General features: G+C 39.4%; 4 protein-coding genes across 9 annotated transcripts in view; 3 read left to right on the forward strand and 1 right to left on the reverse strand.

Annotated features, from left to right (window-relative positions):
- Positions 1-676: 676 nt before the first annotated feature.
- Positions 677-5567, forward strand: parla (presenilin associated, rhomboid-like a). Of its 2 annotated transcripts, XR_007885302.1 has the most exons (11): positions 677-808; positions 1766-1949; positions 2058-2162; positions 2247-2379; positions 2500-2595; positions 2739-2888; positions 3154-3224; positions 3314-3415; positions 3631-3692; positions 3794-3891; positions 4914-4935. XR_007885302.1 is itself a non-coding variant. In XM_051405149.1 (10 exons), the coding sequence occupies exons 1-10, from the start codon at positions 678-680 to the stop codon at positions 5068-5070; spliced, it is 1227 nt and encodes a 408-aa protein (XP_051261109.1). In that variant the 5' UTR covers position 677; the 3' UTR covers positions 5071-5567. The 2 variants fall into 2 exon arrangements, 1 of the variants encoding a protein (XP_051261109.1); XM_051405149.1 differs by lacking the exon at positions 3631-3692 and having other exon boundaries at positions 4914-5567.
- Positions 5568-5725: 158 nt separating this feature from the next.
- extl2 (exostosin-like glycosyltransferase 2) lies at positions 5726-9031 on the reverse strand. Of its 2 annotated transcripts, none has more exons than XM_051405170.1 (5): positions 8940-9031; positions 7715-8163; positions 7409-7479; positions 7159-7274; positions 5726-7051 (listed from the first exon to the last, which is right to left on the reverse strand). In XM_051405170.1, the coding sequence occupies exons 1-5, from the start codon at positions 9020-9022 to the stop codon at positions 6646-6648; spliced, it is 1125 nt and encodes a 374-aa protein (XP_051261130.1). In that variant the 5' UTR covers positions 9023-9031; the 3' UTR covers positions 5726-6645. The 2 variants fall into 2 exon arrangements, with proteins under 2 accessions (XP_051261130.1, XP_051261131.1); XM_051405171.1 differs by lacking the exon at positions 8940-9031 and adding an exon at positions 8690-8828.
- On the forward strand, positions 8082-12094 carry zgc:110366 (uncharacterized protein LOC550476 homolog). 4 transcript variants are annotated; one of them, XM_051405177.1, is made up of 8 exons: positions 8082-8179; positions 9384-9475; positions 9820-10068; positions 10253-10354; positions 10445-10536; positions 10859-11041; positions 11139-11198; positions 11496-12094. In XM_051405177.1, exons 2-8 carry the CDS (start codon positions 9403-9405, stop codon positions 11589-11591), a joined length of 855 nt encoding a protein of 284 aa, XP_051261137.1. In that variant the 5' UTR covers positions 8082-8179; positions 9384-9402; the 3' UTR covers positions 11592-12094. The 4 variants fall into 4 exon arrangements, with proteins under 4 accessions (XP_051261137.1, XP_051261133.1, XP_051261135.1 ...); XM_051405173.1 differs by lacking the exon at positions 8082-8179 and adding an exon at positions 9050-9171; XM_051405175.1 differs by lacking the exon at positions 8082-8179 and adding an exon at positions 9095-9184.
- A 139-nt stretch (positions 12095-12233) lies between these two features.
- Positions 12234-14307, forward strand: part of LOC127366347 (glyoxal reductase-like) — a 2401-nt gene continuing 327 nt past the window's right edge. Inside the window, exons 1-7 of the mRNA XM_051405178.1 lie at positions 12234-12554; positions 12780-13028; positions 13121-13222; positions 13434-13525; positions 13691-13873; positions 14121-14180; positions 14305-14307. The exon at positions 14305-14307 is cut by the window's right edge and continues 327 nt beyond it. Coding sequence (XP_051261138.1) covers positions 12479-12554; positions 12780-13028; positions 13121-13222; positions 13434-13525; positions 13691-13873; positions 14121-14180; positions 14305-14307 — 765 coding nt within the window. The 5' untranslated portion in view covers positions 12234-12478. The remainder of the gene's footprint in view (positions 12555-12779; positions 13029-13120; positions 13223-13433; positions 13526-13690; positions 13874-14120; positions 14181-14304) is intronic.

The raw sequence follows: 14307 nt of genomic DNA on the forward strand, positions 1-14307 counted from the left end.
ATATTTAAACATACATAGGATTTGGTTTCCAGTAGCTCCTAGTGTACTGACACCCAATGTACAGATAATGGACAATAACGTACAGTATACGGATCAGATTTTTACAGTTCTGTGTGTACAAATAATATGAGGGTGTTATAATGGTATGAGTAATGTTGCCTAGTAAGTTATTTAGGTATTGGTGGTTCATGTACAGTGTATTAGTATGTATAGTACGCACAACCTGCTTTGGCAATACATTTATATTTTGTACATATCATTGAAGTTAATTGCTATTTGCTGTTCTAAACCTTTGAAATAACTTTATATAAATATGTAAGAATAATTACTTATTTTGTAAAAACTAAATAGTCTAAATATATGTATAATAACTTAAGTGTTTACAACAAATACAAAGCTGAAAAGACATACAGTGAGATGACAAAATAAACAAAAACAGAAAGAGTACCAGACAGCGTTGCCATCTGTGTTGCCATTTTGTATGACACTGTGATGTTGTGTTTTTTGTATTTTTGCATTTAATTAAAAAAAATAACCAAATAAATAGATGACAACACATGTTTATTTGCTGCTAATATAAACAACCAATGCCCATTCCAAAAAAGTTGCCTACTCTTTCTTACACCAAGAGCTCTTGAGCGGAGGTCAAACGTCGCAGCCTTTAGAAGAGTCCTTGAATGCAGCATTCTGGCAGTGGGAGGGGCTTCAGACAGGAGGTCATCACAAACATGGCGTGGAGAGGATGTGTAATGAAATGGGCCCAAACACAGTTTATCAGATCCACTAACACAACTTCACGAAGCCCCAGGTGAGCAAATATGAAGCTGTTGATGTTGCAGGGTCCGTGTAAACAACAATAACATTGACAGGACTCGCGCGTGTGTGTGCCTGTGTTTGCCTCTCGAGCGGTAGTGCGTGGTTACCTAACTGTCATTGTAAAGAGATCCACAGGGCTGAAGACCACTGTGTTTCATTTGTCTGCAGTAAAAAGGCACTGTTCCTGTTATCTGTATTGTTTTAAGAACAGAGCTGTTCGAGCAGCATCAGTAATGTCCCGCTTTTAAATGCTGCCTGTTATTTACCCTATTAAATCTGTAGTTTATAGTTCAACCAAGAGGTGGAGTCAATGTAAAGCTGGGTCATGAAACCTAATTTCCTGAGCTGTATATATATATAGCTATAATTATACATTTTACATAGATGATGCTCAGGAAAAAGCAAAAGTGTGTTGATCATTGGACATTGTACAATATAGCACAATATAACAATTACACACTGAAACAATTAATTGACAGAAAATTCATTTTAAACTATTTTGATAACTGATTGGATAATTGTGTAAGTCAGTTTTTCTTGCAAACATTCCAAATACTCATTGGTTCCAGCTTCTTCAGTGTGAGAGTTTGAGGATTTTTTTGTCTCCAACTATAGTAAGCTAAACATATTTGGGTTTTAGAGTGTAAGTCAGCAATTTAGCAATTTGAAGACAATACCGTAGGCTTTAGGAAATTGTGACTCTACTTTTTCAATAATTTTGACATTTAAACCAAACAGTTAATTGGTACCATTAGTTGCAGCACTACAAACAGTGTTACTGAACAACAAACATATTATCTTAGAGTTTAATTAACACCTCAAGAAAAAAGGGGCATTATAAGCTTCACAGTTTTCACTGCAGTGCTGGTATCCTGCTTTATATCATATAGGTGTTCATGTTATTCTGTATTTGTGTATTTTTTTGACTGAACTTGAATTTTTCCGGCAGACCGAACCCCTGCAACCAACTGAGGTGCGGTTTCCGTCGGGAAGCCAAAAGGACGGATTCAAAGAAAGGAAATGTCACCCAAGAAACAAACGTTTCACCCTCTGAAGCTGGTGCACCAGGTCCCCCGCCTCCTCCCAGAGTGCCCAGGCCGACACTTTTCAAACCGCTGATGTTCACAGTAGGGGTAGGTCCTCCTGTTTTTCTACTAGAATGAGAGAGATAAACAGATTGAGCGCAGCACTGAGGTTTGGGACAGCATGATGGCATTGGTTGGCGCCTGACTCCCTGTTAGTTTACAGGTTGCTCCTTTGGTGCGGCAGCCATTCTGCAATATGAGACACTGAAGTCCAGAGTTCAGTCTGCAAAAGATGAAGAGGAGGCAGAAAAATTACTACAGGTGAGGTTTTAATGATAGAAACTTCTGGCTCCTTCCTCCACTGTTGTTAATGTATAACCAATGTGACCATTTATGTATTACCAGGGGTCCCAGGACATGACCTACTGGCATGACTGGTGGAACCAGCTGTCCGGCTTCCAGCAACAGCTCATCCTCCTGATGTCCATGGTGGATGACTTCTGGAGCAGCCTCACAGAAGGACAAAGGACTGTCACTGGTAATATCTGTTGCAGAAACAGACTCATTTTGTCCCTGTTTCTTCAGATTGAATGGCTAGCATCAACATCTTTTCCGGTGTTTAATATAATCAAACATTTCTTCATATATTGTTTTCCAGGTATCATTGCAGTAAATGCTGTAGTCCTGTGTTGCTGGCGGATCCCTTCTATGCAAAGAAGCATGATTAAGTACTTTACGTCCAACCCAGCCTCCAGTAAGTATGCCTGTTATACCTACATTTGAAAAAATTAAATAAATAATATAAAGTGCTTACACAAGGACAATAAGGGAAATTGTTCTCTGTGTGGTACAAGCGCCTGTTTAATGTTTCTGTCCATTTTTCTCTCCCCCCACCAGAAACACGGTGCATTCCCATGGTCCTGTCTTCCTTCAGCCACTACTCCATTATCCACATGATGGCTAACATGTATGTCCTGTGGACATTTTCTTCAGGAATTGTCTCCCTCTTAGGGAAGGAGCAGTTTCTTGCTGTCTACCTGTCTGCCGGTGAGTCAAATAAAGAATAGGAGTGGGGTCTGATGACATTTCATTTAATATAAATCCAGTATTTAAATTGCATTGAATCTGTCATAGCCAAATTTCTTTTAATCTCTTACAGAATCTATTTAGGTTTACATTTTTTAAGTAACACAAGTTATAAATAACTTGGTATAAACTAAAATGGCACACTGTACACATTACATATTTGCTATTTAGCTAAATGACTTCCTGATTTTTGAAGTGATATCCAAATCATATCGTGTATTTTCAGGTGTGATCTCCACTATGGTTAGCTACACGTGTAAAACAGTCACTGGACGTCTCCATCCATCATTAGGAGCGGTAAGATATTTGCTAAAATCTTTCTGCTTAACACAAAAGAAGAAGAAGAAGACTGTAATCTTTTGACCCACCTTTTGTTTGATTCATAGTCCGGTGCCGTCATGGCAGTACTGGCCGCAGTCTGTACAAAAGTGCCAGAAGCCAAACTAGGCATACTCTTCCTCCCCATGGTCACTTTCACAGCAGGAAGCGTAAGTGATACACAGTATACTGTATATATGTGTGTGTGTGTGTGTGTGTGTGTGTGTTTGGACTCCAGGTCTTGGGTGTGCGCTTCGTATGGTTTGAAAAGTTCTCTTGTTCTGCAGATACACACCTCTGAAGTGTAATGTGAATTAAAATAGTTTGGTAATCCACACATTTAGCAGGGTGTTGTTGACATTCCCGTGTTGTGTTTTCGCTGCAGGCAAGAGATGTAAATCTGTGCATGAACGAAACTGACAAAGTCCAGTGTGTGTGAGGGAATGTGTAAGTATGCATGTCTGAATGCATGGTAGAGAGATCGTTCCTGATTTAGTGTTATTTACTTAGTGTGTAACGTCAGGTTCATGTCATTGTTCTATCATTAGGCTCTGAAAGCACTCATTGCCATAGACACAGCAGGGCTTATAGTGGGATGGCGACTGTTTGACCACGCAGCTCACCTTGGCGGAGCCCTCTTTGGAATGTGAGTGGCCAATGTTTCTTTTACATTAAACAGAATTATTCGATGTATTTGTGGGTTTCGTAAACTGCACATAAATGATGGGCCATGGCCAATAATGCTAAATTGTTTTATATTGGAGAAGAATATGTTTATAGAGCCAGTGTGTTAATTTCGAAAGATCAACTTGCAGAAATGGAATATATTTATAGGAATGTTTTCCTTTGTGTATAAACTCCTGAAAATAAGAACAGTTGTGTTTTTGTTACCTTAGAATGAGTGTACCCGAGTGAAGGAGCGGGTTCACTTCTATGGAATCTAGAGCACTGGCTCTAGATACAGCCTTACAAATTTTGCAAGAGTTTTGAGAGTGCAATTAGCAACTGCACAACTAGATGCCACTAAATCCTAAACACTGGACCTTTAAGTCTTTTTTTGAATCCTTCATCCTTTATCTTTTATCCTTTATTTTGGATCCTAAAGTACATCAGATGCAGTTGGAGTTATATATATATATATATATATATACACACAATTTGCTGCTACTAGATGTTTTGTCAGAACACAGCATCTAAGACCAAAATAGCTGGCCACGACGGCCCACCAGGCTCCATTGGAAAAAAACTGTAACTTTTTATATATATGAATTTGAGGAGATTTCATGAGATCTTGGGCGCTCCATGCAAACTCCATGTGCTGATTAACCTTTTCAGGATCTTTCTGACACATTACTGTCTTTTGAATGGATGCACAGTAGATGACTAAGTTGTCATCACATGAAATCAGTACGGAATGAAACCGATGAAGACGCACAAAATTAATAAATAATTACTGCAAAAATAACTAGATACTGTAATAATACACTGTTGCTCATCATTCACGATATATGTTATTACTGGATGTTTTTACACTTATTTGGAACGACAGCTTTATACAACTTATTGGGGTCATAAATCATTAAAAGGATGTTAATGGGCTTTAAATGTGGTTTGGTGGCATCCTATCCTGCATCCTGTACATTAAACTCCATGTATCTTGTCCTACAGATGGTATGTGTCATATGGTCACAAACTGATTTGGAGGAAGAGGGAGCCCCTCGTGAAGATGTGGCATGACATGCGTTCTCCAGGTGCAGGTGGATCCAGGCCAGGAAGTAGGCCTGGGGTCAGTGGTAGTGATGGACCTGGACCTGGACCACAATGACACTTTGCAGGTTCTTTAGGATCCTTATTGAAAGAGAGTCCAGGGTGACCTCAGAATATGACAGGACACTTTTATCCACCAAGAGGGAGTCGGATATTGTTGTTTATCTGAATAGTTTTTTTATTCAAGGTTAGTAATGAGCAGAAGCTGAGTTAATGGTATGCAGAGACCTGAATTTTGAAAAACAGGTCAGACTTCACGCCTGGTGTTTCGGTCCAGATGTTGAATGCGTAGACAGACATCTGCTGCCCTACAAGTAACACCTTTTAAGCTACAAAGTGAAAACATCACTTTCCTACCTCTTATTAATCCAAAGATGTTTAACCTTTAGCCTTTGTGTCAGCTTTTTTCCTGTTCATATAATTGAAAGCAGTTGTATAACAGACAGATGAACCAGAATGCTGATAAAATTCAATGATCAATTGCTTAATTCAATGTAATATACCATCTTGGGTGCTGGTTTTGCTTTGCTATTAAAACTGGAGTTTCAGCAGTCATCAGTTATTTATTATTAGTCCTTATTGAAACAAATGTACCTCAATTTATGACCACTGGGAACTAATTCATAAGAGGTGCTATAAACATTGCAGAAGCAGCTTGATCCATATTTGCGTGACAATATTTGAAGCAAAAATATCATAATTATAGACAGACAGAGAAATAGTGTTAGCTTTATTTGTCTGAATCACATGATACAGTCCTACAAGCTGGACAGTTGTGCACACATTTAAAAAATGATTGTCCACGCATGCACAGTAGTTCACATAATACTTGGGATAATTCCATTATATTCTCTGATTCACACTTTGTTGGGGATTCTTTTTTGACCGAAGAACACTAAACAATGCCTATATTTTCTGACAAGCATTTTATATCTGTAGGGACTCTACGCAAGCTCACCAGAAAGTGACACATTCTATAAACAACAAAAAAAAACTGAATGAGATGGCTTCAGTGCTGTAAATCAGTTACAAACAAGGCAAACTGTCAAAGCAGATCAAAGACTGACACCTGCTGGCTATAAAGTAACTGCACTATTAGTTCAATGTGAGAGTTGTACATGCTGAAGGAAAGGCAGCTTTGGCAACAGTATACAGATGAAATATGGACGTTTCATCAAGCTGGGCCGTTTGTAGAAAAGTCTTTAACAATCCTTGCTGTTGTCCAAAGGAAGAAGGTCCGTGATAGTCCTGCTAATACCACAGTGAAACTGCTCGGTATCATGAAATACGAGGAGAGACAAAACACTGAGCAGGTAAACGCTAAGCACACAACATAAATATTTTTATGAAAACCATTTATGCTGTGTCTCACCCTCTGCTAAAATATTAATATACTACTACTGTTTTGCGATCATTTTTGATTGTCTAACAACTGAATGCCGGTTTTTACGTGTCTTACCCTGTAAAACGTTTGCCTGCATTCTTGTTTCTGAACACACATAGTAGGTAAATGATCACATGGACAGGAGAATATCAGCTGTACCCTCAATGATCAACCATGATCCTGAGCCTAGAAACTGCCACTGGAGTTTGTCTTCTTTCAGTCTGAAACAGTCAGCGACGTGGCAGTTCCTCAGCCTCTACTCTTGTGGTTGGCATAGCTAGGGAAGCCAAACTGGGAGACCATCAGGTTGGAGAAACAGAGTGGCATTAGGCCATAGATCTGTGTCAGCTTGTTCAGACAGTAGGATCTCTGAAGCAGGTGTTCAGGACGATGCCACATACCCTGGTACCCACTGCTGGCATCCTTTTCCAGGTTGCGGAGGTCCACAGGTTTGACAAAGATCCCAGAGGGTTTGGTAATGCCGCCTGTAGACTTTGAGTGTTTCCTTAAATACAGTGCTACAGCAAAGTTCGTGGCGATGTCGTCACAATTCTGTGTTTCATCCACCAGCTCATGCACTGCTTGAGGTTGGTCCTGGAAGAGCTGCAGGTAGCGGCGGTGGAAGAAGGCAGCACCAATTAACACCATGGAGTATCTGCCATGAGCGGATCAGGATATAAGAATTTAAAACAGTCTCTCATCATAGTAACACCAAACCAAACAGTGGTCAGTATGACACAGTATATGTGGAGTTGTACTTACTTGTCACCTCCAGCTGTTTCTGGGTCCTGCAATTCAAAGCTGCCATAACTGTACACTCCTCCTGGTGTTGAGACATGTTTCCGTGGAACGAACCCAACAATCTGGTCTGGAAATTGCTGTGGAACCAAACAAGTTATGTCAATCACATGGTGCAGTAAAAGTACTATATAATATCGATGCATTTTTATTTACATAATTATCAAGTCAAACCAAAATGTAATTTAGATGCAGAATGTCAACCACGTATTACCTTCCAGACAGAGAAAGCAAAACTGATGTCAGGAACACTGACCAGGGTGTCATCATCCAGCATCAGCACAACTGGGGATCAAAGCAAAAGTCTAGCAAATGCCACTGAGAAAAACAGGTATATACACACCGATCAGCCATAACATTATAACCAGTGACAGGTGAAGTGAATAACACTGATTATCTGGTTATTACAGTTTGTTACGTATGGGGATGCATAACGTTATGACCACCACGGTGCCCAGGTGGTCATAATGTTATGGCTGATCGGTGTATACACAGAATTAAAGCTTATAGATATACTTACCATCAGTATCAATCTCTGGGAATGCTTGTAGTCTGTTGCGCATCCGATTGCTACTCTGCTCCTTGAAGACCACAGGGACCGGATGAGGCCCCAAAGAGTTCCACAACTTCATGGGTGTCTGCTCCCCAACGTTATTCCAGACTATGATAATCTGCTGAAGATGAGGGACTGCCTGGTAATGGTTTAGGAGTTTGAGCAAAATGTCTGTGCGGTTGTAAGTTTGGATGATAATGGTAAACCTCTGCTGCTCCTCCGTGCTGTCACCATGGTGGCCCTGTGCAGGATTCTCCTTTTGTGATGTTCCCCGGCGTAGCACACCCAGCACACCAAGGCCTCCTTGGTCCTCAGCAGGGGGCAGCAGAGCTGTCAAGGCTGCACCAACCAGCAGTAGCAGCAGGATTGGCCAAACCAAATAGGTTCGCCTGAGCCCCATGCAGCAACGGGGGACCCTGCATCATATAGAAGGTACACAGATTATGGACTTTATTATAATATACTCCACGTTTCATCCCTCCCAGTTATGCTATCCCAGAACACCAGCTAGATCAAACAATGCTATGAGACAGAGGTGCATGGCTTTATACTCAAATCATTAGAAAATAAGTTTCTACTTATTTTTTGTGTTAACACTTTCACTGGATTCATTTTAAGGACTGTTAGTAACTAAATGGCCCAGGCCTGGTGCACATTAACACTATAGTGTCCCCAGTAAGGTGAAAAGTGGTGCTGATTGCTGGAGATGGCCAAAAACAACCCCTTTATGAATTTGTTCTGTAAGCAAATCAAATTAAACGTTAGCTTCCACGAAAACTAACTTGTATAAAACCATTAACGTAATTTTATGCTTAAATGCTTAAAAAAATAAACATAACGCCATAGCTTGACTTTACCGAAATACCTCATGATAGAGTTACTTCATTGCATTTAGAACAATAGAAGTTATGTTTAATTTATTTTCGGTCACTCAAAACTCACCTCATTTTGTTGGCAATGCAAACAAACCGTTTGCTCTACGTGGTCGCCATGTTGGCTAACTCTAACCAAAGAGCCTAAAAAGCAAAGAGCTCTGACAAGCTAACATTAGCCGCAACGTAATTTTAAAAAAAAATAAACCGCTGAGTTGTTGGTAAACCTCCAAATTGCCAACTACTTGAAAATGCGATTCATTTGAGTCTTTCTGTTAGCATTTCCTACGTTACAGTGTCGTACATCAGTTTTCACTCACTTGAGCGTATTCCGTACACTTTGGAAAGTGACGCCATCTTTGTTTGGCTGAACAAACGGATTGCCAGTAGACATGAATGACATGTAATTTGATTTTCCGTTGGGGGCGTATCTCTTCCTGTCCCAGAGATGCTAATGCTGTTGGGTTGGAAAGAAGATAAAACACACAAAAACACACACAAAAACACACACAAAACAAAACCTGCAACAGGAAAGTCTCCTCCAACTCTCAGGTACGCGGTGTACGTAAGTGACTGAAGTGTGTGTAACGGGTGTATATTTTTAACATTAGTAAGTCATTTGTAAACTTGTGGGTAGTCGTCAAGTATGGCAGATGTGTGATAAAAGGCTAGTACCATTGACAGTATGTTCTTTAACCCAGGCCTAGAGCAAGAAGAGAAGACAGTTAAAAGTAAGAATGTATTAAGACTTGTTTGTATTACAGCTTGCACATCGCTGCCCAGATGTCTTTCGCACCAGTGCTGAGTCCAACAGTCCCACTCTCCAATGGTCTGCAGATTCCAATATTTGGATTAGGTGCGTATGTTTGGGAAATCCTCATTACACTAATGCAAACACTAAACGCATTGTGTGGTGTTTTTACATTTCTTTTTAATCTGGTATGTATGGAATTTTATTTATTTTAAATCAGATGTTTGTTGTTTATTTTAAATAGGTCATTCTGCGGAGGGAATTATAAGGGAAAAGTTGACTATATAATAATATTTGTGTCCATTGGTAACTCAAACACTGACACATACAAAATTAAATTCAGAATTTGTGTAAATTCTGGTTTCTGAAAATAAAATAAAAAAGAGCAGTTTTGATATTTTTGGATTTTGACAGCCTATGTTTTGTCTAATATTCTATGTCTATACCAGGCACATCACATTTTGGCGGATACTCTCATGATTCCATTGTGTATGCGCTCACTGAATGTGGCGTGCGTCACATTGACACAGCAAAGCGCTACGGCTGCGAGGAGAAACTGGGTAAAGCTATCAGAGAGAGTGGGATACCACGAAGTGATCTGTGGCTGACCAATAAACTGTGGCCAGGGGACTACGGGTACAAAGCCGCAAAGAAGGCCTGCCTTGAATCCTGCTCACAGATGGGGGTGGACTATTTTGGTATGTGTGGTCATCGCTTTCTCTAATAATGGATGTTAGATAGATAGATAGATAGATAGATAGATAGATAGACTTTATTAATCCCCGGAGGGTAATTGGGTCGTCATGTTCTTTGCTTCTTTACTGCAGTGACAGTCCTCCATCCCTGACATTGTATGCAGTTTGTTGTCTTCCTTTTTTTCAGATCTGTACCTGGTGCACTGGCCAGAGCCATTGCAACCTGGTAGCTCCAACAGGGAGATGAGAGCTGAGACCTGGAGAGCTTTGGAGGAACTTTATAAAGAAGGTAGAAAACAGTTGGAAAGCACACAGGAAGTGACTAGAGCGAGTGTCATGATGTGATGTGATAATGACAGAGTGGGATATTTCCTTTTAGGGGTGTGCCGTGCTATTGGAGTGAGCAACTTTCTGGTCCACCACCTGGAACCGTTAAAGGAAGACTGCAGTGTTGTGCCACATGTGAATCAGGTAGGTTTTTTTTGTTTACAGAAAACCCTCAGCTGGATTAAATCAGAGGCATTTAGGTCCGATTTGAAAAAGATAAGCTTGTTTCAGAGATGATATAAAAAAAACTTTTGGTGGTGAGTTCCTTCATGAGGTTCCCGGTATACATACGTGCAGTAGTAAGAAGTCATTTTCTTTCATAAAAATGATATAGAGCTACTCTAGCATTAGTCTGCCGTCCCCCATAAACTGCTAAAAAAACTGATAGGAACTGAATAAAACAATTGGGGGCGATTTATACTTTAAAAAACAAATGATTCAATAATATCTTGCTATTACTCAACAGATGGAGTACCATCCTTTTCAGCAGCCCAATCACCTGAAAGATTACTGTCATCGGGAGGGAATTGTGTTTGAAGGGTACAGTCCCCTGGCCAAGGGTCAAGTCTTCAGCGAGCCAACCATTCTCCAGATCGCAGAAAAGTACAGACGCACACCTGCTCAAGTCTGCATCCGCTGGAGTATTCAGGTTGTCACATTGTTCAGACATTACCACACTCTCTATGTACAGTATATAATATACTTCTTTTACCTACAATGTTGTGATTTCTCTACTTTTCCTTTAGAATGGTGTTGTCACAATACCAAAATCAGTAAAAAGGAAGAGGATACAAGAAAATTGTCAAGTGAGTTGGCAATGCATTGTACATTAACCTTCATAAAAACAGTTCAAAATCAAGAAAAGTACAAATTAATTTTATTTGATGGACCAATTAATCAGGATACTGTCATTTTTTGTGTGAAATTTAGTCACAATAACCAATTCTTGAGGAAAAAATTCAAAACAGGCAGTGAGGCAGTCAGAAGCCAACTCTCACTTATCACTCACATAATGCCTAATTATAAAAAAAAATCATTAAATAATGAATGGCTGTGACACCTATTTATAATTTCTTCCTCTACCTCTGCTCTCTCACCCAAAGGTGTTTGATTTCCAGCTGGAGGAGTCGGACATGGCCACTTTGAGTGGCTTGCATGATGAGAGACATGTGACTTGGGATCCAACAAATGTGGAATAATGATATGTGAGAAAAACTCAGTGTTTGTCCTGGAATTAGTTTTGTCAGTAACCGTTAGCGGAAGAACTAATACGATTTGAATTTTGTGTTTGTTCATTACACTTTGTGTGCCACCGTTTGCCTGGAAGGAGACTCTATTATGATGTGAAGTTTATTCATCTCCTGGATGGAATGACTAAAAAAAGGTCCTTTACTTTATAGGAAGCTATATTGTTTATAATGCAAAAACAACTTAATCTTACAAGCATATGTGACAGAAAAGATGTTGACAAAGGTTATGAATCTTTTTGCAGATTTTTCAGTATTTCCCAAATCTTAATCTTAAAGGCTTGCATAAGATTTGCATAAGATGAGAGTAAACGGTAGATTTGGTTGCGATCCAATATTATTCTCATGTATTTTGTGAATTGTTGTGTAAGCTTTTTTTTGATGATGGTTTTCAGCCACTGCAAGCAATAAAAAAATGGCTTCACTTTAACAATACAAAAGCAACTGCACAAGAAGACTGTCTTCTGATTTTTTTTGTTTGCAACTCAGCATGATTGCTCATTTAAAGTCTTTAAAAAAAGATACCACTTGCAACAAGGAGTAGAATCCTCCTAAAAGACAGAAAAACGTGCTCAGTGGATTAACCTTATTCCCCCATGCCCCATGTGAGTTCTCAGATTGTTCTGGGTCTGACTGTCCAGAGGCTGTGTGCTCAAAGCACTCAAAGTCAGTTGGCGCTCATCAAATTGTATAATTATAATGTTTTTTTAAGGAGGGTGTGGCCTAATATTTAAGAAGGCTGTGAGGAAGAAGCTCCTGGCAAAATCCCTTCAGATGAAACAAAACTCAGGTCTTATTGCTCTCGGTTAGGTCACATTGATACAGTCTTCCAAAAGATCATGTCTTCTACACAGAGCTGGACTTGTCCCACAGTTAAACTTTCAAATGGGATGCAAATCCCAATACTTGGAATAGGTATGTATCATTTTATTTTGATGTGTGTTCCTTTTAAATAATTGTGGATTATGCAACATATAAAATATGCATTACAATGCAGCTCTATATAGTCCCCTTTATGCTACTTGGAATATATGTACAACAATACTATACAGTAGAATTAATTAAGTCGTTAAACATATTTTACTTTGTATAGTAGCTGCGACACATAAAATGGTCCACATTTTGTTTCCTCGCTTTAAGGCACATCCCAAGTTGGAGGATTCTCTCAAGATACTGTTTTGTATGCAGTCCGTGATTGTGGCATACGCCTCATTGACACGTCAAAGTATAATGGCTTTGAGGTGCAGCTGGCTGAAGTTATCAGAGACAGTGGGGTACCCCGAAGTGACCTGTGGCTCACTAATAAACTCTGGCCAGAGGACTATGGATGTGAAACTGCCAAGAAGGCCTTTGAGAAATCCTGCTCCCAGATGGGGGTGGAATATCTTGGTAAGGACTGAAGGGAAGGTTTTTTATATGCAAAAAATTACCATGTGAAGGATATTTTCTTGTCTGTTTGTTTATTGTCTGCTCCTGCTCAGACATCTACATGTTGCACTGGCCTGGATCGATGCCACCTGGTCACTGCAATAGAGAACTGAGAGCTGAGGCCTGGAAAGCTTTGGAGGAACTTCATGAAGAGGGTAAATATACAATTAAATTGAATTTAATTGAATATTTATTTTAAATTGAATTGAATACCAGATTAGTAAATCATCTATTAACCAGACCAATTTATTGGAATACACTGGTCATATCAACCTGTATAACTACTAGGTCACACATCAACATACTGCATGTAAAACACATTTCATTCTCTTTTCATAACATCTCTCTTGCACTCTGTTCCCACAGGGTTGTGTCGTACTATTGGGGTTAGCAACTTTATGATTCACCACCTGGAGCAGTTGAAGCAGGACTGTACTGTGGTGCCACATGTTAATCAAGTAAATATTTCACAAAATATTTCTGTCTGGACAAAAATGTCCACAGGGAGTCATGACCTTTATCTGAAGGGGTAGAGACATGGTTATGAGAGAATTTGGGTCACAACTACTAGAACATTACAAGCATTGTTACAGTACATAATCTAATAATTTATTCCATCACAGGTGGAGTACCATCCATTCCAACAGCCCAATAAACTGATCGAGTACTGCCTTAAGGAGGGTATTGCATTTCAGGGGTACTGCCCTCTGGCCAAGGGTCAAGCCCTAAGCAACCCCACTATTGTCCAGCTGGCACAGAAGTACAAACGTACACCTTCTCAGATCTGCATCCGCTGGAGTATTCAGGTGATATAAATGAAAATGAGAACCAGTATCAGTTTATTCCAGAATCGGACTGATATTTGCCATATCTAGTCAGGTTTGGATGCTGTTGTAGTGTTTCCCCACTTATTATTATTATTATGAATATCATATAACATTATATAAATAATATATTTTATTTCTATAAAATACAAGCACTGCCTTAGTCACAATTGCCAGTCTCACAGTTTAAAAGTTTCCACTGTGTTATTAATTCTTGTATTCATCTTAGAATGGAGCCATTACAATACCAAAGTCAACCAAAAAGGAGCGTGTTTTAGAAAATTGTCAGGTAAGTTGTAAATAAATTTAAAAAAACATCAATACAAATCTGAAACTGAAATTATCAGTCAATATTGTACTGATTATTTGAACACCACCTCTCCCCTTTATTCCTTCTCTTCACACTCTTTTAGGTG

This window comes from Dicentrarchus labrax, unplaced genomic scaffold (assembly GCF_905237075.1).
Source record: "Dicentrarchus labrax unplaced genomic scaffold, dlabrax2021, whole genome shotgun sequence".
NCBI lineage: Eukaryota > Metazoa > Chordata > Actinopteri > Moronidae > Dicentrarchus > Dicentrarchus labrax.

Bases quoted from the DNA above. Each gene is read 5' to 3' on its own strand.
- parla (XM_051405149.1), top strand. From the start codon at position 678: ATGCAGCATTCTGGCAGTGGGAGGGGCTTCAGACAGGAGGTCATCACA. The intron at 2,163-2,246 runs GTGAGGTTTTAA...ATGTATTACCAG, and splicing joins AGGCAGAAAAATTACTACAG to GGGTCCCAGGACATGACCTA. The intron at 2,889-3,153 runs GTGAGTCAAATA...GTGTATTTTCAG, and splicing joins TGCTGTCTACCTGTCTGCCG to GTGTGATCTCCACTATGGTT.
- extl2 (XM_051405170.1), bottom strand. From the start codon at position 9,022: ATGTCATTCATGTCTACTGGCAATCCGTTTGTTCAGCCAAACAAAGAT. The intron at 7,480-7,714 runs GTAAGTATATCT...TTTGATCCCCAG, and splicing joins CCCAGAGATTGATACTGATG to TTGTGCTGATGCTGGATGAT. The intron at 7,275-7,408 runs GTAATACGTGGT...TTGGTTCCACAG, and splicing joins TTGCTTTCTCTGTCTGGAAG to CAATTTCCAGACCAGATTGT.
- zgc:110366 (XM_051405173.1), top strand. From the start codon at position 9,068: ATGCTAATGCTGTTGGGTTGGAAAGAAGATAAAACACACAAAAACACA. The intron at 10,537-10,858 runs GTAGGTTTTTTT...ATTACTCAACAG, and splicing joins TTGTGCCACATGTGAATCAG to ATGGAGTACCATCCTTTTCA. The intron at 11,042-11,138 runs GTTGTCACATTG...CTTTTCCTTTAG, and splicing joins GCATCCGCTGGAGTATTCAG to AATGGTGTTGTCACAATACC.